Consider the following 20,545-nt stretch of genomic DNA (forward strand, 5'->3'; position numbering starts at 1 on the left):
CAGTATCAAAAATCTCCTCCCCTCCTACAGTCTATCCCTGAGAATAACAAGTGTGACACTTTCACAAGTTTTCCTTTTTCTTTCGTCAGAGTCTACTGGAAAGACAGTGACTGGCGTATTTAAAAAAAATATGTGACTGTGATTAGCCAATTCATAAAAATTGCATTCAAAGTCACACTACACGCTCCTTTCTCCCCATTCATTGACAAAGTTGTTTGGACAACAAACAAACTGCTAGATTAAAAAAAAAAAATTGTTTTGCTAGGAGATGAGATTGCACGGCAATGGTAGGACAGCTGTGTGCCAAACACTTCAAACATTTGAACTACCGAGTCATCATGTCCAGCGGCATCTTTTGCACTGATAATCCTCTGGCTCGGAGCAGCAACTGTCGTAGTTGCTGCTGGGAGGAGTCGGAGGGCGATGGCAGGCGCCGGGATGAGTCTGAGACGACGTCTGGCAGGCGCAGAGGTACGGGACCGTGTCAGGGAAGGGGCTGGTGCAGGGGCTCGGCAAGGAGCAGGCACTCAGGGTAGAGATGGGGCTCGGGACTGGGCTGGGGCTCGAAGGCAGGCTCATGTCCTCGTGGAGATCCTCAGGCGTGTAGCTCTGCTGCTCTGAGGCTTCGGGGCTGCTGCTGAGGGTGAAGAGCCAACCCAGCTGTGAGCGGAGGAGGAGGTGCAGGCCGGGGGGCAGCTCCAGGGTATCAAGTACATCTGGGCAGGAGGGCAACATTTGGCGCAGCCGGGCACAGCAGAGGTATTGCAGGGATGTGGGTGTGTAGCAGGCACGGATCATCTTCATACTGCTCTTGGCTGCTGTGGAGCACACCATGGGGTAGAACTTCTTGTTCTGCAGCCTGGTGGCAGCAACGCCTGTTAGCAGGAGGAAAACATTACGAGGATAAGCAGGCAGCCATAGCTGAAATGTCGAATTGTATGCAGCTTCGACGGCGTGAAAACACACACCTATGCAGTGCCGGTTCTTGTAGTAGGTCAGGGTACCATGCCACGTATCCAGGTGCACTCCTATGATGGAGCCCTGACCAAACCGAGAAGAGAATTTCTCTTTGTCCCCTTTGTGCTGGAGCAGACCTTTAAAACACACAGATACAGATTTAGATTTTTTTTTTTTTTCTTGAATTCCGATTGTCAAGGTCAAAAAGTGTCCAGGTACACCGACTAACCTGTGTACGAGAGCCCCCAACTGTCTTCATCGTGGCCCAGCAGGCTGCCAAAGCTGTATTTGAACTTCTCCAGGTTCACCTCTGACGTTCCAATTCCCACCATCTACACCAAAAAAAAAAAAAAACAACCAAACAGGTGAACAAAACCACAGGAAAAGAGATCAATAATGGTTATAGTTCTTCACTCAAAAATACACATTTGTCATTCTGAACAGAGAAGTGTTACGCACCATGTCGGTTCCGTACACAGGAGAAGTCATCTTCAGTTCCCAGTAGTGTTGGCCGTCTGCGAGCTCTTTGGTGCCGCGGATGGCAGCGGTGCCGCAGCTGTAGTCTGAGTGGAAACTCACCTTCCTGTTGTCACAGCTGAGGAAGGCTCCAGAGGACTTAAAGTGGTCGTCCCACACCCAGTCAAAACCTGACAACACACCATACAGCAACAGCGTTACAACCTTCATAGTTGTAGTCTTAAAATATGTAATTACCTCATTTAAAAAAATTTAAAAAAAATCTCCCCCCTCGATCGGTCCATCACTGTGGTCCTAACTGAATTAACTTAACAACTACTAAAGGGATTGCCATGGAATTTACTAGATTCATCGTGTCATCATGTCACGCAGAAGATGAATCCTACCGACTTTGGTGATTCCCAGGACGTCTCATTCATTGCAACCATAAGGTTGATGCTTGTAATTTTGAGTGAAATGTCACAACAACTGTGGTACCTCATCGGGTGAATTGGAGTGACGTCGGTGATCTCCTGACTTTTCGTGCATTTCCATCATCAGGTCCTAGTATGTTGTACAATTTGGGTTTCTGACCAAGTACCATTTAAACTAAAGCCATCAACCTCATCTGTGTTTTTTTGTTCGGTATTAATTAACACGTGTTCAATGTTGTATATGGTAAAAAAAATGTACTTTGAGCAGTATGTTAGCATTTAGCTCGATTCACCTCAGCGTGCAGCCTCACTGATAATGCAGCATGGCCGCAGACGCTCTTCGTCACTTGGTTCTTGTTATCCAGTTCCTGTGGTCTGTTACCAAGATACTTCATTTGACTTTATTAAACGTGGACAGAAACAGTGGAACTTGTCCTGGACTCGAGGAAACTATAAAGGGTCGGTATCAACAACGCCACACACAATCTGACTGGACAAGTCTTTGGGGCAAACTAAAATTAACGCCTAGCGGTTGTATGCCTTCGCTAACCACTCAAATGGTAGTTTACATATGTATCTGTCCGAACCCATACAGATATTGAACTCACAGAGACGACCTTTGAGTCTGAACAGTTCATTCCTGAGCCAAAGTGAACATTTGTGACAAATTGGGGGACATTTCCTCAAGGCATTCCTAAAAAAAAAAAAAATAGCATTTACAGGCATGGGTTAACGTGAGATGACAGTGACCATGAACTTTGACCTTTGACCACCAAACTCAAATTAGTTCATCCTTGCGGGCAAGTTAACGATTGTGCAGCATTTGAAGAAATTCCATCCAGGCGTGACTGAGGTATCATGTCGAATTGGGGTCACAGTGACCTTAACCTTTGACTTTTGCCCCCCAAAATCGAATATGTACCATCCTGGGTATCAATTGAAAGTTTTTGCCAAGTTTGAACCCGGAGGATGGACAGACACACGTTAAACATAACTCCTCCGTCTATGGCTATCGCCAGCATGGAGGCATAAGAAAGATGTTTAAATTTCCAATCAGTTTTTGAGCCATAAAAATAAAACTAATGGGGGAACAAGGCTTGATAACTGATGTCTGCTGCAGAATTTAGCTCAGCTTGATGTGACAGAAATCACGTCTTTACATGTACAAGTTAGAAAATCTGTGTATATTTCCGTCACCTGGTGGACTAACATATTGCCGATATTGCTCAAAATGCAGCTCTGGGCTCACAAAGCCAACTATACAACAGTCTGTGCAACGTAGTTTTATAATACTGTCAATTCTTAGTCTTTGCAGCTTCAACACTAAACTTGTACCTAATTATAGAGGGCCGTGCTGTATTCATATGGTGTACTACTTTATTCATTAGCTGCGGCTCACCCTGATCCTCTTCTCCACAGAGGCAGTCGCTGAGGGCATTGAAACCCGGGGTGATGTCTTCCTGTCGGTCGCACAGGCAGAAGGACTCCCCTATCACTGGCACCGTGCTGGGCAAGGCCACCACCTCGGCGACGGTCTGGGAACTGTCCAGGTAATCCACCTCGGACTCCTTGTCCAGGCTGATCTGGTTCACACGAACAATACAAACGGCATCGTGTAAGTGCACAGACGCGGCCACGGTCCAGGGGTGTTGCCGTGGTCGCAGGGAGACAAATTAGCTCCGGTGGAGGAGCGTGAGGATGCCTTTGTTTGTCTTTGATGGCGGCAACAAATTGCAACCAAAAAGAGAGCAAACAGGTTGCCAAGTCTGGCCAGAAAGATGACGGTTTTGAAATGTTGTGCTCGATAATCTAAAGAGCCAAATGAGAACCCAAATGTCATGTTTCGGAGACTCAACAAGAGAGCCTTTTCACTACAAGGTTCGTGTTTCTTATTGGTGAGAGAAGTCATGTACGCTAGGAAGTAAAATTAGAAGCCTTCCAAAAATACTGGACCTCTTGTACTCGCCTTGGGAGATCTGACCATGTCTTACACACGGCCATTTCAGACAGGGGACAGTCCCAGTGGAAAACTACTAGTACTCAGGTAGAAATATTATCTCTCATGTGGCCATGGGTTCTCCTTCACTTGTCTAACCTGTTCTGATGACAAAGACATTGCATATAATCATTTCTTATCGTCCAACATCACAAACAATGCTTGTAGCTGTATCTTTCTAAAGTTGTACGAAATATTAGCTTTTAAATCCTCATGTTTCTTCACCTGGCTGTGAATATTTAACCTATTTTCACCTTTTGTTCCACCTTTCAAATACTAACATCTCACCTGAGTCACTGTCTGGTCTTCACACTCCCCTCTGTCCGGCTTCTGGATCACTGCCACAGCATCTGTCTCTTGCCGTGTGTCACTCCAGGCCAAATGTCGAGCGCGGCCATTTCTGCCTCTTCTCAGCATGGCAGCTCTGTGAACAGCCGAGCCAACACTTGATCACCAGCTGGTATATGTATAAGAGGCCATGGGCTTTTATTTTCTTTTTTTTTTTTTTTTTTTTAATTCATGTCAAGTAAGGTGAGTATTGAACTCCTGGTTCACATCTTATTTTTCCTTTGTGCTATTTATTAAAGTCTGATAAAAAAAAAAAAATGTTGACATAATCTGCTGACAGATTTTCCAAACCTGGCAGGTTATATTCAAAGAAGACAGACAAAATCACTTTAAAGTGCAGACTGAAAAGGGTTCCCTGGGAACTAACAGCATGCTGATTCAGCTGAATATGAGTTTAACCGAGTTTAAAATCCTAAAACGGAGATAAAAGTTAGTTGTACACATTATTTCATGTTTGAGTAATGCACATTTACACTCTGACAGATAAATGTTATAGCTGCAGTGTGCTTTGAAAACATGTGAAGTACCTCACACTACCATCGTGTTTCTCAAATGTCTCACAAACCTGTTGGACAGCTGGAATTAGGTAAGCAAACATTGCCTGCAGGCATTTTTATCATGTCGACAGCCTCACTGACGTTTACTTCCCTTACTAGCTTCTACGCACGGTGTCAGGCAGTAAAATATCCTTGAGAGGAAACATTTCTAGTCGCCTACGGATGGATCTTGGTTCGCTGGCTTGCCTATTTCTATCTGCCCCATATGCCAAAGTTGGCGGCAGGAAGTGTTTCCATGCCCTTGCTTAACCTTTAAACCCAAACCCTCTGCTCTGCCACTGTGACAGCATGTGTGTTAGCGTGCTTCATCAGCAGATAGACACAGATAATGTCCCCTGACATCATGACGACAATGTGCACCAGGACTCACAGATCTAAACAGGTTATATGCTATTCTAATATCATATGACATGAAATGTGTGACTTAGTTCTGGTAATTTCAAATTAAAAGTATTGAAGTGAAACAGAAGAACAAACAACAACATAGTACATGTTTAGACAAAAGATGGTATTATTGGAAACTCTACGACCTCTTCTAGGCTTTATTACCTGGAAACCAGTTCGCTATAGATTTATTGACCAAAACTAAAGCTTAATAATATGTTTGCTTTTTTAAAAATCTGATCTTTGTTGACCTGTTTACCAGTTTCACAGTCAGTAATTGTTCAAATCAATTGCTCAGTGGGCCTGTTTTGCCGTCCTTGTTTTACTGTATATTATTAAGTATCGCTGTTTTATTATGTGCTGTAATAATACAAAGTTAAAACCGGAGGCAGAGTCTGTGTTTCTTTAACTCACTGTAACTCGACCTTATAGCATGTGTTGTTTAATGCAGGTACTGAACACAGCAGCTGGTTAGTGCTTTGCAAGCAGGTGTACGAGATGACTGCCATTTAATTTAGATTAGTTAGTCTCATTTTAATTGGGCCTTACCCTACATGCTGTAACTGCATCATCTGGAGAACAGACGACAGCTCCTTTGTCAGTCAGAGTGCTGACGGGTATGATGTGAATGACATGAATGCAGCTCCTACTGGACTGTGAGACGTCAATGTGACTTCTCTAATATGAGTTAATTTTCATGGAGTAAAATCAAATCATTGTTTGTGCCCTGTGTAATTATTTTTAAAGTCATGCCAGAATCTCATCCTCTATTCACTCTGTCACTGAAGTAACTCTATTTATTGATCCCACTGTAAATTATTCTGGATAATATAATGAACTGAATGCTTAAATCTCTCAACAAGTATTGTTTGTATACTGAGCAAATGTCCCACTACAGCTTAGCTGCTTTATCCAAGACACTATCACACACAGTGCAACAAAACAATATTAACAGCAGTTCTGCTCTTACCTTACTGTAGTCTTCTATACACTGTCTTGCAGTGGCTTATTTGAATGCCTGTGTGCCTCTATTTCCGACCGTCCGACAGGTGCAGCTTGCATTCTGTCCCACTTCTCAGCAAGATTGAGGTAAACATCACTTCTCCACGCCTTTTCTTTCTGCTTATTGGATAGGACCAATGTGTGGGTGGGGTTTATGTTGATGCACTCCGTTACCTTTACAATGCTTTGGGATAATACCTGTGGCCTATTTATGTCCAAATGGTGCACACGCATCAAGTGAGGTTTGCTGATTTGATAGCTCAGTTGCTTTCAGATTAATAGTTACTTTTCCTACAGTTTTAAAATATTAAGTTTTTGAGACAATTGGGCAAATAATATAATCCAAGGAACTGTTTTCCTTTCGCTCGGACTCTAGTCATCATTATCAGGCTATCAAACCCAAAGAAACATTTCCCCCTGCATATATTTGACAGTTTGTGGTGCACCTGAATGCACCATAACGCGTCCCGGCAGCCGATTGGTCGTGTCGTAAAAGAGGCGGGACTTAGACGCGACGTTTGTTTTCTGATTGAACAGGAGGTGCGTGACGACAGCGGTAGTTGTTCCGAAGCTGTGCGCACGTTTGAGCCCTAAATTACAGATATGGAACAAAATAACGGTAGGGTGAAGTTACCGGGGAACACGTGTTGTACGGACGCTTTCATGGCTTCGTCGTTACTCGTTTATTCGTACATTAAGCTGTCTTATCTTCATGCTGAGAGTCGTCAGCTAACTGGCTAGCAGAAGCTAACCGGTGTATTCAATTGAGTCACCGGCGAAAACTTCTAATATCGAACCAAAACGTTTTCATATTCACAGAGAAATGACTTGTTTGTAAGAAAAGGGTTTTTCACATAGTCCCTCTTTGTTCACCATGCTGCACCCTAACCCGCCGTTGAACTCGTGATCTGAGCTGATGTGACGTCACCAACTGCGTCATTTCTCCACGAAGTTTTATTTGTTTACTTTTTCTAAATTACAATCTCCAAACCCTCTGCTCTCGTTACAAACCGTGTCTCATTTACTTGCATTTAAATTTCATACGTGGTGACGTGACCCCCCTTTGTTTCGTTTCTTCCTCATATTGAGGTGGCAGCTTGGCCCAGGTCCGGCACGTCGTGCTGGTTCTGTCAGGGAAGGGAGGAGTGGGAAAGAGCACCGTCACCACGGAGTTGGCCCTGGCTCTCAGACATGCCGGAAAGAAGGTGAGCAACTGCAGGTTCACTGGTACTCGCTGCATTTACCAGTTTTGTCTCTCCAGTCTGCACGCAAGACCTGACCGCGTTCACGCAAATGTCGAGAAAATGACCGATTCCATGAAATTCATGTGTTCATTAAGGTCGGCATCCTGGACGTCGACCTTTGCGGGCCCAGTATTCCCCGCATGCTGAGCGTGGGCCGGCCCGACGTGCACCAGTGTGACTCGGGTTGGGTGCCGGTCTACACCGATGCCCAGAAGACCCTGGCCCTCATGTCCATTGGCTTCCTGCTGGAGGACCCAGATGAAGCGGTGGTGTGGAGGGGGCCCAAGAAAGCAGGTATGCTGTCCTCCCGGCTGTCTGCTACCTGGTCTGTCACGGGGGGGTTTAATTGGCTTAACGTGTGGACACGGCGGTTCTCTGGAGGTTCTGTGCCAGCATTACCAATGAGCTAAAAAAAAAATTAAAAAAAATATTACGAGCACTACTGCCCGATAAGCTGTCGATTCTTCGTGTGCTGCCAAAAACAGCCATGAATACGTGGACTCTGCAGTAGCTCTGGCGGTGCCCCGGGGTATCCGGCACCGAGGCCTCAGCGGCAAAGCCTTTAAATCCTACGAGTTATGAGATGGAGCTGTAGCAGATCAGACCCTGTTTTGGGTTCAAGATTTGTCCTGGTTTGAACTACTGTGCTCGCAACTGCAGATCAGAAGCGCTCCCCCAAGCCCGGCTGTTTCAGAGACGCCGTTTGTTTGGTGTCTTAATATATCCCGGACCTGAACGTGAGCCACTGTTGCGAGATGATCAACATGGCTGACTTCGTCCCGAGAGTGGTCATAATTATAAAATATCCAAAACAAACATTGCGATGCATGTCTCGTCTCAACACAAACCCTCGCAAACCAGTACTCACGTTTTTCTCCTGCCCGACGTCCTCTCCCCGTTTGAACGTCCGGTCGGGCAGCTTTGATCGCCCAGTTTGTGTCAGATGTGGCGTGGGGGGAGCTGGATGTGCTGCTGGTGGACACGCCACCGGGGACGTCTGATGAGCATTTGGCCGTGCTGGAAAACCTCAAAAAACACAGAGTGGATGGAGCTGTTCTGGTCACCACACCTCAGGTACACTTTCATACTCACAGATCCAACCTTAGGTGGAGCAGGAAGTGAAGCAAACGGTGCTAGAATTCCCTTTTCACCCGCCTCAGCATGTCGTCCCCGAACGGTCCACGGTAGTTGTTAACCACGTCCCGCTAAAGCACTTCATCGCATCCACCTTGTCTTCTTTACAGCGGCTTCCCATTGAGTTGAGGATTCAGTTTAAGATGTCTCGTCTTAACTTATAGAGCGCTTCGCCTGTGTGACCTGCTCCGTCCTTATATCAACTACAGGTCACGTCGGGTCTTCTGACCAGGGTTTACTGCTTGTCCCTCGCTCTCGACTAAAAACAAAAGGTGATCGTGCCTTTAAAGTTGTGGCGCTGAAACTTCCCACAGATGTTTAATCTGCAACGTGCTGACCCTTTTAAAACAAGATCTTTTATTGCTTCGGTGTCATCGTTTGGGGGGAGGAGGGGGGTTGGACAGTTTTCTTCTGTTCTTATAACATTTTTGTAATTGTATTTATTTTTTTTACTGTTTTTATTAAAAAAAATTAAAAAAAAAAAAATTGTAATTATTATTAGTTTTCCTGTTATAAAAAAAAAACGAGTACTGATTTTTATACTGTTTTCACAATTTTGTTTTACTGTTTTTATTTAAAAGTTTTTATTACCATTTTGTATTGTTTTACGTTTCTTTCTTTTTTTTTTAATTCTTTGAAAACTTCTTTACTTAGTAAACTTAACGGACGGACTTCCACTGACAGGATCATATGTTTAGCGTTCGCTTGTTCCCTTTTAAACCAATATGTTGTAAAGTGAAAGAGGACACATTTCCATCGACTTAGATCTTGGGGTCTTTGTTTTGGCTGCAGGCGGTATCTACAGGAGACGTGAGACGAGAGATCACCTTCTGTAAGAAGACCGGTGTGCGGATCCTGGGCATTATCGAGAACATGAGCGGCTTTGTTTGTCCACACTGCTCCGTGAGTAAACCGTCTTTCACTTGTGTCAAACATCTTAATAAAATTCTGGTTGCAGTAATGTGTGACGGACAAAATCAGCCGTCAGTCAAAATCAACCGCCGAAGTGTTGGTTTTAAATTTAAATTATATATACATATACATATATGAATGTTTTAATAAATACTCCACTTTTTCCAGGAATGCAGCAACATTTTCTCAAAGGGAGGCGGAGAAGAGCTGGCCAAACTAACTGGATCAGCGTTCCTCGGTGAGATCAACGACAGTGAATTATTTGTCACGTTCGCTTGCAGCCACACGGTGTCAACAACACGCTGCGATGAGGCACGTCGCTCGCGAGCCACCATTCATGAATTTGGAGGCGATTTAATCTCCGCCACGCTGCCAAAATGGTCGATCCTGTTCTCGGTGCGGCATCGAGGTTTTTTTTTTTTTTAATTTATCTTTTTAAAACGACTGTTTGAAAAGATTTGATTTCTAGAAATCACTGATCGTAGGTGAAACGAGTAGCTCATTTAACGGATCCCCTCGGCGGCTAACCGCTTCGCGGGCAGATCAATCTCTTGTCTGCCGGGTCAGTTGGCCTTCTACGCCCGCTTCATTGACGCCGCCGACCGGGAGTGCTGCGTTCAGGTACGCGTTCGGGGCGATGCGCATTACGCGCGCCGCTGTTCGTCGGTTCAGATCGGATCAGTTCTCGTCTTTTCGTTTCAGGTTCGGTGCCCTTGGATCCTCTTCTCGGCACCAGCATAGAGGAGGGCAAAGACTTCATCCAGTCATTTCCCGACAGCGCCACCTTCAGCGCCATCAGCAGTATTTCTCAGACGCTGCTCAACAGCCTCCAAACAGCTTGAGCCATCGGTCGGTTTTGCCGGGAAAAGCACGTCCTCACGACGCGGAGTTATTCGTCATTTTATACACATGGGAATTTCTGTGTTGTATTTTTTTTTTTTTGGTCCTGTATAGTTAAAACATAAAATTATTTACTGATAAAGTTGTCCCGGCTTTTATTTAAAAGCGGTATCCGCCCCGGAGTTACAACACGGGCTTCGGTTGCTGCGTGGACCTGTCGACTCGCCGCGGACTGAAACGGGAAGAGATCGTTTCTGTAAAACGGAGACTCGGCTGAACTTTTCTTATTTCTTCGTGGTTTTGTAATCAATTCAGTCGTGGGACTTGGATGTCAGTCAAATATGAAGACACATTTTGCGTGTTTGGAAGCCAGTCGAATCGAAGTTGGTATCTTCTTTAATTCAGTTGTGAAAACATTCACGTCGACACATCAGGATAACTTCAATACAGGATTGTAGATTGGGCGCTTCAGTTCAAATGCATCATCAGCAGTTCCATTTTCAGAAAACAAACTCCAGATCAAATAGGACCCGTCCTCGCAAGACACTTGGCCAAACTTGCCTACTAATCAACCCCTCACGCTACAAACGACACCTTCCGATAGTTCTTCTTGCGTCATTTAAACCTGAATCATTTTTTTTTTGGCGGCGGGGGGGGGGGGGGGGAAGAACACGTGACATAAAACTCGTTTTTGATCTGGATTTAATCTTCTGAAACTAGCCTGCTCCCCCGGTTCATTTTCCAACAGCAACAAAACATTGAAACCCATGCAGGATTTTTTTTTTTTTTTTTTTTTTAATGGCTGGAATGTGGAAGAGATGACGTACGGCCACAGATGGAGGGAGAGGGGTGCGCGCTGTAGGAGGAGGGAGGAGGAGGAGGAGGAGGGGGGGGGGCGATGAAGAAGACGGAGGAGGAGCAGATGAAATGTGGAAATTACACTTGTGAGACCCGACACGGGGCACACACACCTTTAATGCAAACAGCAGTACTACAGGAAAAACACTGAAGTTTGAGAATGTTTGCGTAATGATTAGAATACAGCTACACACAGAACTCCCACTCCACCAGCAACATACTAAAGGCAATCTGAATTATTAAACCAAGAATTACATCCAGAGGAATTCCAACCACTTATCACGATTAACCCACAGTGCATTAAATCTATCTATATATATTTATATATATATATAACCTCAGGAATTAAGAGACTTTTGCTGCATTAAACAGTTCAATGAACAATTTCTTATAAATAAAAATCAGTGGGGAAAAAAAAGAAATCTTTAGTCCATACACATTTCTCTTTACAAATAGATCCTCAAGATTAATGCAGAAATTGTGTCAACTCCCAGGTCGACGTGGGAGGAGGAAAAGCTGTGCGGCCCTTTGGTCAGTTCTCTTAAGACCAGAGGACGAGCTGCTTCAGCTGGCCTCAAAGCCTGAAATAAGTGGAGGTGGAAAAAAAAAAAAAAAAAGGAATCTTCATCATACAATTGTTTTTTTGTTGTTTTTTTAAACACGCACACGCGCACACACAAGACAGACAAATCACTACATTGCGCATTTACAAGTTGACTATCAAATTTTGACGACTGTACACATTGTTTGAGATAAGACCATATTTATGGAGACATTTTTAAATTCGGTTCCCCCCCCTCCTCCTCCTCCTACCTTCACATCTTTCATCTCGCGTGGCAGAATTTTTTTTATTATTTTTTTTATTTTTTTCCTCTCCCCGTTTTACACTTTTTCTCCAGCAGCAACATAAAAGGACCGATCTTGTAGTGGAGATGTTTGAGCCGGGGGGGGGGGGGGAGAAGAGAGGGCGGCGGCGGGGCGAGGTTTATTTCGTGGAGAGAATGAGGGCGACGATGAGCCCGTAGAGACCTAAGACCTCGGCGAAAATCAAGATGAGGATCATGCCCACGAAAAGCCTCGGCTGCTGAGCTGTTCCCCTCACGCCCGCGTCGCCGACGATGCCGATCGCGAAGCCTGCCGCCAGCCCGCTGAGGCCCACGCTCAACCCAGCTCCCAGGTGGAGGAAACTCCTACAACGGACACACACCGGTGTTAGTCAGCGCAAAGATGTTGACCACCGAGTCATTTGGAGAGGGGGTGGGAGGGGGTAGGACGGGGTGGGAGGGGGTAGACGGGGCAACTTCAGTGGTTTACAACATTTGAAAGTCTGAACAGCCGTGATATTTGTGCAACTGTGATCAGGCCTCAAGATACATTAACACATTATGTGCCGATAACGAGCTGGGATGGTCCCTCTCCTCTTTAGCCCGGAGGACCCGGCGGTGTCCGTGATTTCCAAAAAGAATTTCACATTTTGCGTTTGTCAGACCACAGAGGACAGTTCTCCCCACTTCGACCTCAGAGTCCATCTTAAATGAGCTCGAGCTCGGAGAAGGCGCCAGCGCTTTTTTTTTTTTTAAATTATTTTTAAGATCAAGTTTAGAAAAAAAAAGTTTCCTCCTCTTCACAACTTTTCCAGACTTTTGTCGACCCCGTTCCAACTTTTTTTTTTTTTCTTCTTCTTTTTTCTAAGATGTGTTGCCGGCATCAAATTTAAAATGAGCTTGAATTTTTCCACAAAAAAACCAAAACATTTCTCGTCGTCTTTGGTCTTATTTCAATTAAATACGAGTTTATATGATTTGTAAATCATCGCATTCTGTTTTTATTTACATTTTATACAGCGTCCCAACTTTTTTTGGGGGGTGGGGGGGGGGGAGAGACAGGGTTGTACAGAGTGAGCTTCCACACGACGCGGCTGTACGGAGAACCTGCTGATGAGCGGCGGACCATTCGATTTTTCCAAAACAGAATCCGCCTGCAGCCGTTTTGATTTAACCAAAACGATGCTCGTCTTACCGTTCTCGACCTGCAGCACATCGATCCAACGAACCCTCTCAAAACGGACTCGACAACAGAGTCTCATCGGAGATACGCTCGTCGTGTTTACGTGCCGCGAAAAAAGGAAAAAGGAAAGGATACGCAAATATGTGGAAATCTTGACGGACGGCGGTCGGTTGGACTCACTTGTACAGGGTGATCCTCTCGGAGATGTTGTTGGCAATCAGCACCGCTACTACCAGGCCGTAGATGGCTATGATACCCGCCATGACCACGGGGATGATTGACTTCATGATGAGCTCCGGCCTCATCACGGACATGGCAGCGATACCTGTACCGCTCTTAGCTGTGCCGTAGGCTGCTCCCAAGGCTGGAAGGAAAGAGGAGACCCGTTACCAGTTAAATAAACAAGATGGCTAACTGGAGGACGCGTTTTACAACGGGCTCGCGGACTGATGGCAGAAACCAGAAGGGACAGCTGAATAACGAAGCAGAAGTGAAATAAGAGCTGGAGCAGCAGCACAATAACTCTTACGGTTTCGGTTCCCTTTGAAAATCCCAACATGGCTTCACTTGGGGACTTCTCAGCGTTATAAAGGAAATGACGGGTCACGCCGTTTATGTTTCTCGCGGATGCTGAGCGACCAAATTTTTTTTCACAGATTTCATTTCCATCCCGAACTGATTTAGACGTTGTACTTTCAGAATCACACAGCCGCAGGGCTGCAGATCAGCCTCCGAATGGGAAGAAGAAAAACAAAACAAAAAAATCATCATTAGGCTTCAGCGCACAGGGAACTGAATACCAGAGACGGTCTCCAGAGACGGAACCAGTGCAGAACAGGTGCCGGGAGCAGATAAGCAGGTCTCGCTCCTGCCACATCTGCTGTGTGCTATCACCCCCCCCCCCCCCCGCCTCCATACTGCTCTCTGGCTAGCATCACTCTAATGTAACGGGGGACGGAGGAGAGCAAAAAGCTTCATCAGCAAGTTGAGCTCCGTCGGCCCGTGACGGAGGAGAAAGCAGAGCGCCCTCGTACGTCACGCACGTCCACGTCGGGAGCAGAGTGAGACGGGAAATCAATACTCGCTCCCCTCCGAGATTGGAAACCACAATATGAACCAGATATAGAACAGCAACCATCCATTAAGAGGTGGTTATTGTTCTGCTCGACAGCCAAGACGTGGACACTTTGCAGGTGTGACGAGCAAGTCCTTTACAATATCTAAGGCCAGCTAGAAGCCGGCGGTGTGTCATGAATCTGAGGCAGGCTGGTTTGACAACATTTTCCCACTTCAGAGGTAGGTAGGTGTGTGTGTGTGTGTGTGTGTGTGTGTGTGTGTGTGTGTGCGCGCGCGTATTCCCTCACCCACAGCAGGTCGACACGGCGCTGACTACAGGGTAACATCTAATATATTTTATGTTATGCTTGCCATCTACAGCCAATCATTTTGGCAATACTAAGCAGCATTAAACACATGTTTACATGTGATTTATTCTCAGGCAGTTGAGAGATATTTCCCATTTTCACAGATTTATAGACTGATGCTAAATTTGTCTTCATATCTGCATAAATGGATTTCTAAATGGCCACTTAAACAAGTAAATCTTAAGTAACTGAATAGGACATATCAACAAACCAATTATATCCATACTAATGATATTATGATGCCCGTGCCATATTATCGGCGTATAAACAAGGGCCTGGCAATGTAATTTTTTGGCTCTTCGTGGCCAACATACTGATGACGATTAGAACTGAAAACCCTCTTAAGAAATTGTGTCGGGAGGCAGCCTTGTGCATACAGCCCGAGGTGGCCTGCACCATGTTGTCTCGTTTTAAGCGAGCCTGGAAACAGTTCTGGTTAACCCAGAGACTGGCTGTGAGGCTTTCTGGCGAATGGATCTAGGAGGCAGACAGGAGGAAGAGGCAGGCCAATCTTGAGAAAGCGCACATGGCAGCCAGCCATGTTCCCAACTGCTTATATTGATTCATCACCAGACTGCTATCAATACAGGTTAAATCACCCGGGGCCTATCTGCAGAGACGTGTCTGAGGACGACTGGGAACCGTTTTCGCAAGCAGAGTCAAAAGCAGAAGAAACATCGTCTCAATTTTCATTTTGACTCTCCAGAATTGCCAAACATTTCGCTGCTCGACGACATTCGTTAAATCCAACACAAACCGGACCGACTGCAGCGGTTCCACAAGAACTAACCAAGACCAAAGAGCCAATTCATTGGCCTCACTGAGGTGTGACAGGTGACGATGGAGAGAAACACAGGAATCCTTAAAACACCGCCATTCTGTCCTGATGATGACAGGTTTGATGTGTGCCAGGGTGGTTTCCACAGTGGTGTGGAAGCACAACCTCTGGGTTTTTAATCCTAATCCCCTCAGCTTAGGTAAAGAGCTTTTACCCCTCTTCTTTTTTTTTTTTTTCCTTTGCTGCAGAATATTTAATATATGGGATGCCCTTGTGACGTCTTGTGATGTCAGAGCAGGAGGTGCCTCCGGCGAGGGTTGATCTTGCATGCAAAATGCCCACGCAACAGAGAGCAGATTGGTCTGCTGTGAGCAGCGGGCAACCGGGAACGCACTGGTTCTAAAAAGGAGCAAATGGAAATATCAGGATCATATTAAACAGATTACAATATCAGGGGAAAAAAACAACCCGATTACCAGTCCTACAAAACTGCATGCTGGTGGTACAATGTGTAACAGTATGAAGCTGCTTGCATAAATTATGAAACTCGCTGACTGACGTATTGCATCAGAGGCTGAGGGATGTCTAGAGTGCATAGTATGCTGCCGTCAACTCTACACCCAAAAATGAGAGAAAGACAATGTGAATTAAAGGTCAAGTAACTAAAAGCACCAAATAATAGTGACTAAGCAGAAATAAAAATATTACATTTATGACAAATTGTTTAAAGACTTTTTAATTAAGAAAACGGATGTCTGCAATTGCACGGGAAATTGGAAAAGACACTCATTCGCCGGCAAAAGATGCCGTTTCAAGCAGCACCACTATGAGTAAATTCATCCGTCATTCAGGACATTAATCTACATTAGAGTAGAACCGCTCCGCTAGGGAGAAAAGTGTAAAACGTATACGTTAACGTAATAAGGCGTGGAAGGGAAAACGGAGCAGGAGAGCTATCATGGGAGAAGTGGCACTGGTCCCATGGGTAATGACACCTTGCGAGCGTCCCCTGTTCTGAGCCAGGCATCAAACGGCCGTCCTCTCAACAATCTGCAGACTACTACTACAATGCAACATCACCTGACACCAGAGACGTCACAGCAACTCCCGCACGATTCCAGAAAACTCCCAATTACTGTAAATTAAAGATGCCCCCCCCCACCTCTCTGGATCAGAGCTATTTTGAGCCATCCACTTCTTTTAATGAACCTTGTGATGTGACGTTTCATATTCTGCTGCCTGGAAGTTTGATCAAGCCTCAAAAATATGACAATGACAACAACCTGTGTTCTAGCTTGAGCCGACTACCGTGACTGACGTTGGAGAAGCTCAAGCTACAATTCCCTGTCGATGACTCCACAACACTGCAAGATCCTTCAAGCCGAGGCCCGGATCATCAAGTGTCCCTGTTCATCCCACCACTACCAACATCCCTACTTTGTGCCAGCATGATCCCCTCCCTACTAGCTAATTCCCCAGCTGTCACTCCTTCACCACCACAGACTAGTACTACAGCTCGCCTCATGGGCCGCCAACGCCACCCTTTCCTATCACTACACATTACACTTGATGTACCGCAAGAGGAGGGCTGTCTTCAGCGTCCAGACGCTTCTCATCTCCAGCTGGGACTAAACAACGTTAACAACACTTGTCAAAATGTAGCTATATCATGGGATGTTTATACAACATGAATTGCACTGCCTTACCGTGGTGCCTAGGTTATTACTTAATACAGCAGTTACTAGTTCCTATTTCGCGCAGAAATTCCCGGATTACTTAAAACTCTCGATGTGAAAATTACTCTAAAGAGTTGAAAAGGTCTGAAAAAGCCAATTCTACAAAACTGAAGATCTTTATACTACAGCAACGGACCTGCGATGCCTCCTTAAAAAAAAAACCCTAGGTGTCACCCATCATAGTAAATAAACCAGTTCTGCCAAAGGCCTCCAGCTGCAGTGGGTCAAGCCCTCTGTAACATGGTCAATTAGTTGCTTGTTGATTTCCAATTTCCCACAGGTCATCCGGGTCAAATGCAGGCATTTTCAGTGATAGGACGAACCACTGGCATATGATGTAGCCCCTGCCTTGGATTAAAGGAAGTCAAACAGCAAACTCAGAAAGAATCCATAAAACAAGTATGACCTTTTCAAAAGTTCCCTCTCTGTGCTACTTTCCATTTTCTAGCCATAAATCCTGACAACAGCAGAGTTAAACCAGATGTGTTTTTGCAAAAAAAATTGGATGTATTCTTTTAACAGATTCAGAGCCAACTTGTCAACTTCATAAATGAACATTTCACAGGATCAGCAGTAGCAAGACGGCATTTCCAAGTCAGAAGCCTCATCATGTGATAATCATGTGACCTCGTGTCATTACTCTGAGCAATAAGGAAGTTAACCAGCTGATCATGGTTCCAATTAATAATTTACAGTAAAAGAAAGAGCAATTTTCGACCAGAAATAACTTGCATTAAATTAACGTCACCGCCAATTTGGCAGATGCCAAAGCTTATTTAAAACAAATGTCCAATTTAAATATTTAACTTAACGTCCTCGGTTAAAGCTCTCCGCTCACAAGCGTTTCACAATTCAATTCATCGTCTATTATTGAACACTCACCACCAGACCTTTCAGGTATTAATTACTCTTGTATTTTGTAATAAAGTTGTCAATTAATCTAACCTGACTCCTGCTGAAATGCAGCAAGCTAACGAGTAGCTGGTGTACGGGATAAATCTAAATATAATCTGCTAGATTTAAAACCTACTGCACACAATTACGGATCGTTTGCAATAAAATATGACATTACTCTGCTCCCGTCTTGTCCTTTCGCTTATGATTTAAAAAAAAAAAAAAAAAAAAAAACATTTCAACGAGGCTAACGTGAAAGCTAACTTATGTAGTCGTCATCAGCTAGTCGGCTAGTCTTCGCCCGTCTTGACTTTGAAGCAGAAAAAAGGGGCTCGAACCGATAATTGTATTAACCAACAAAACAGCAACTAAACTAAGAATAATCCAAATCTGTCTGCTCCAGACGAGTTTAAAATAAAATGACAGCTCCGAGATTAGCATTGCGGACGTTAACGCTAGCGAGGCTAAAGCGGCACGGTTGACAAACTACAAAAGCAGATTTAACGTTTTGTGCGGGAAAAAAAACCAAACAAAAAAAACCACACAAACAACAACAACAAAAAAAAAAACCACATTTAGAAACAAATACACGGTTAAAACGTGACGGGTGTAATAATTACCGCTGAACACCATCGCCGCAGATGCTCCCATCACTGCGAAGAACGGGGAGTACTCGGGGCTTTCGGCCGACATGCTTTCTCACACAATAACGTAAAAAAAAAAAAATATATAAGAGATATATATATATATACTAAATATACAAAATTAATTATCACCGGTGAGTCCCTCCTCCCCCCCAAAAAAAACCCAACAAATCGCACGAAACCCGACGAAGGCCAACCGAGTATCACCAGGAACCGTCTGACCGCCGAACAGCAGAGTAACCGGAGCAGTCACGACTCTTCTGATAAATACCCGGCGCAGCGGCACAAAATGGCGAAGCGGAAAATATCACCTGACTGGTCGTACGGGTAAAACCTATCACCGGCTTGGGTGTGTGGAGAGGAGAGAGGGGGCGGGGGGGGGGGCAATAAAACAAATTCGTTTATTATGTACCGTCGGCCACAGATCATTTACGAAACAAGACGTGTGTATTTCAAATAATAAACGAATCCATTCTGTTTAAATTGAGAGCTTGAATTTTTTTTTTTAAATTAAAAAAAAAAAAAATTCATCCTTTCTTTTGAAGGTCACCCCTATCAGGCATCGCATTTGGTGTGCTCCGCTGCAGGCTTTCCCTTTGATTCATCCTTCAGAAGCAGCAGGATGAAATGATGGGGATGAGCAAGAAGGTGTGGAGATAGTGCTAATTTAGAAAAAAAAAGGTTTTTTTTTTAATTATTATTTATTTTGTTATCAAGGAAGAGAGTCAAGAGAATAGACATTTTCTCTGTAATGTCTAAAAACATCATTATATAAAAATGTATTTGTTGTGAAGCCCGCCCACAGTTGATTTAAGTCACCTCTCCAAATTCTGTCATTTCTATTGGTGCGTATGTTAAAAACTCATTCTTGCACCTTGCACCGTGCAGCAGAAGGAGGTTTACAGTCAGCTGTGATATGCAGCAATGTGGCACGTGAGAGAGAGAATTTGAGGCTGAGTGTGTTCGTGTGGGGGGAGGGAACTGAGAATCCCCACATCACTGTTATAGCTCCCAGCAAGTGTGGGCCCACAGATCCAGAGATCCACCAGAGATCCACCAAGAGGAGGGGGTGGTGAGGAGAGTCGAGACCCTATGGGAGAGCTGCAGGATGTCTGTGTGACTCAGAGAGAGCTTGTGCAGTCCCCCCACCAGACTCCTCCCATTCCTCCATCCATCCCTCCATCCTGCTCCCTCTGCATTGCCTGGACCCCCCCCCCCCCAGTGTCACAGCGAAGCCCCATCACTAGTGATGCAATTTCTCCACGAGCATCACAGGCCTCCTTCCCTTTCAAACACTTCACTTGGCCAACGTCTCAATCCGGCTGCCGAGGCTGCATTATGAAACAAGAGCAGATCATTTTGAGACAGGGATTATACTGATAACAAAAAGGTCACAATGAATGAGATGTTTTTCTCTTTTTCTGGTGACTGATTGAACACTTAACTGATTCAGGACAGACTGATGGGATTATAGTGTTGCTATCAGTGATAAATACTCACCGACAATCAGACCACGTGACAGCACGCAGGAATGTGATAGTTTATGTACCTACACATGGTTGTTTCCTGTTGGGAGAATTCACGTGTCCTTGAGTTGCATTAATCAATGTGTTGTAAGGAGAGAAGAAGAATACTCCATTTTCATGGATGTTTAAGGAAAAGAAAGAAGGAAACTGTGAGCAATTCTACATGAAGCATTTACTACCAACTGGTCCTTCATCTCTCAGCGGTTTAGTACTCTATATATCCGACCAGAGTACACTCCCACACTGATCCTATCTGTGTAAGATTTGTCCAGTATCTAAATACAGGAAGTCACTCAGCTAAGCTACACTCAGACTTGGCAGTTTTCCCATGTGTGACCAAAAACATAACAGATTGTCTTTCATTCTCACAAGGAACAAATTTCCTGAATAACGTAAGTGGGGTTTTTTTTAGTT

General features: G+C 44.7%; 3 protein-coding genes across 3 annotated transcripts; 1 reads left to right on the top strand and 2 right to left on the bottom strand.

The window, feature by feature from the left end:
- Positions 1-243: 243 nt before the first annotated feature.
- spsb3b (splA/ryanodine receptor domain and SOCS box containing 3b) lies at positions 244-7,232 on the bottom strand. Its single transcript, XM_069691532.1, has 7 exons — positions 6,103-7,232; positions 4,132-4,267; positions 3,247-3,430; positions 1,417-1,604; positions 1,187-1,289; positions 969-1,094; positions 244-875 (listed from the first exon to the last, which is right to left on the bottom strand). The coding sequence occupies exons 2-7, from the start codon at positions 4,258-4,260 to the stop codon at positions 337-339; spliced, it is 1,269 nt and encodes a 422-aa protein (XP_069547633.1). The 5' UTR covers positions 4,261-4,267; positions 6,103-7,232; the 3' UTR covers positions 244-336.
- Positions 6,664-11,544, top strand: nubp2 (nucleotide binding protein 2 (MinD homolog, E. coli)). Its single transcript, XM_069691535.1, has 7 exons — positions 6,664-6,753; positions 7,224-7,339; positions 7,474-7,672; positions 8,298-8,452; positions 9,305-9,415; positions 9,593-9,662; positions 10,127-11,544. Exons 1-7 carry the CDS (start codon positions 6,738-6,740, stop codon positions 10,264-10,266), a joined length of 807 nt encoding a protein of 268 aa, XP_069547636.1. The 5' UTR covers positions 6,664-6,737; the 3' UTR covers positions 10,267-11,544.
- On the bottom strand, positions 10,915-18,884 carry atp6v0cb (ATPase H+ transporting V0 subunit cb). The gene is made up of 3 exons (XM_069691537.1): positions 18,582-18,884; positions 13,310-13,493; positions 10,915-12,312 (listed from the first exon to the last, which is right to left on the bottom strand). The coding sequence occupies exons 1-3, from the start codon at positions 18,652-18,654 to the stop codon at positions 12,108-12,110; spliced, it is 462 nt and encodes a 153-aa protein (XP_069547638.1). The 5' UTR covers positions 18,655-18,884; the 3' UTR covers positions 10,915-12,107.
- Between the last annotated feature and the right edge of the window lie 1,661 nt (positions 18,885-20,545).

The sequence above is a fragment of the Brachyistius frenatus genome, unplaced genomic scaffold (assembly GCF_029030835.1).
Source record: "Brachyistius frenatus isolate BFR_SWC_R1_liver_20210118 unplaced genomic scaffold, ASM2903083v1 Contig_11, whole genome shotgun sequence".
NCBI classification, from domain to species: Eukaryota; Metazoa; Chordata; class Actinopteri; family Embiotocidae; genus Brachyistius; species Brachyistius frenatus.